The 1,170-nt window shown below is 38.1% G+C and overlaps 1 protein-coding gene across 1 annotated transcript; it reads left to right on the forward strand.

Annotated features, from left to right (window-relative positions):
- Nucleotides 1-21: 21 nt before the first annotated feature.
- LOC105566351 lies at nucleotides 22-1,164 on the forward strand (the record flags this gene model as incomplete). Its single annotated transcript, XM_012020311.1, has 3 exons — nucleotides 22-405; nucleotides 477-729; nucleotides 823-1,164. Coding segments are annotated over exons 1-3 (751 nt in total), but the record flags the coding sequence as incomplete, so codon positions are not given.
- Between the last annotated feature and the right edge of the window lie 6 nt (nucleotides 1,165-1,170).

The raw sequence follows: 1,170 nt of genomic DNA on the forward strand, positions 1-1,170 counted from the left end.
AGAGAGTTGCAGGCTTTCTCGAGAGATGTCACTGCCAAATATCTGTCAGTAAAGTCACTAGATAGATAAAGTACCGCAATCCGTGGTTCCGACGTTGGAATAAACATGGCGTCGGAAGTGTACATAGTGCAAACGTGTAACTTATCTACCCATTAAGTGTAATTCTAACCTCTGTTGCGTTGATGTCACATGAAACCATAACGTTCAGCCAGGTGCAGCGTGCATTGGAAAGAGCACATCGTGAGAAAAATGACAGGTTGCTGCGTCACCGGATGCAATAATCGTACTGAAAAAGGCTTTAGAGTATTTTGTACACCAACAGGCGAAAGAAATAAAGCACGACGTGACGAATGGATACGACTAATTGGACGAGACACATTGCCTAAAAAGGCTTATGTTTGTGAGGTATGATTAATAAGTTATAATTGCGTGAAAAACAATATCTTGTATTTATAAATATTACATAAATGTTACAGGTGCATTTTGATAGCGAACAGTTCGAAAGCCAACGAATAGATGGAAGGAAATTGCTTCGCCAAAATGCAAAACCAAACCTTTTGGAAAAACACACACTAGAGAATGCCGAGCAGCTAGATTTACCAGAAGCTACAAAACCAGAAAATGCCGAGCAGCTAGATTTACCAGAAGCTACAAAACCAGAAAATGCCGAGCAGCTCGATCTGCCAGAAGCTACAATACATTCGAATGAAGTGGAAAATATAGAATCTTGTAAGTTGTACACAATACAATAATATCCATATGTAAATGATCGTACATATATACTATAATGTAATTTACTTTTATTTAAACGAATATTTATAGATAAAGATGTGGAGATAACGGCATATACCACAGCAAGCAACGTGAAAGAATCACAGCATTGCACAAACACGGCAAGAATCACTGCATCAAACTGTAAAACATATGATGAAAAATATGTTACTAAGTTGAGGAAAACGTTGAAGAAGATGGTGCAGCGAAACAAAATTATGAAAAGAAAATTGCGAGAAAAAGATGCGAGGTTAAAAAAGATCTTCAATGACGACCAATATTGGTTTCTCGCACATAATACGCAGAGAGGAGTAGGATCATGGTCTTCGAACACAATAAACAAGGCATTAAAACTCTATATGGCCGGCGGACAAAAAGCATATGACGAGATACGCAGAC

This window comes from Vollenhovia emeryi, unplaced genomic scaffold, assembly GCF_000949405.1.
Source record: "Vollenhovia emeryi isolate VEMERY1.0 unplaced genomic scaffold, V.emery_V1.0 DF950733.1, whole genome shotgun sequence".
Lineage (NCBI taxonomy): Eukaryota > Metazoa > Arthropoda > Insecta > Hymenoptera > Formicidae > Vollenhovia > Vollenhovia emeryi.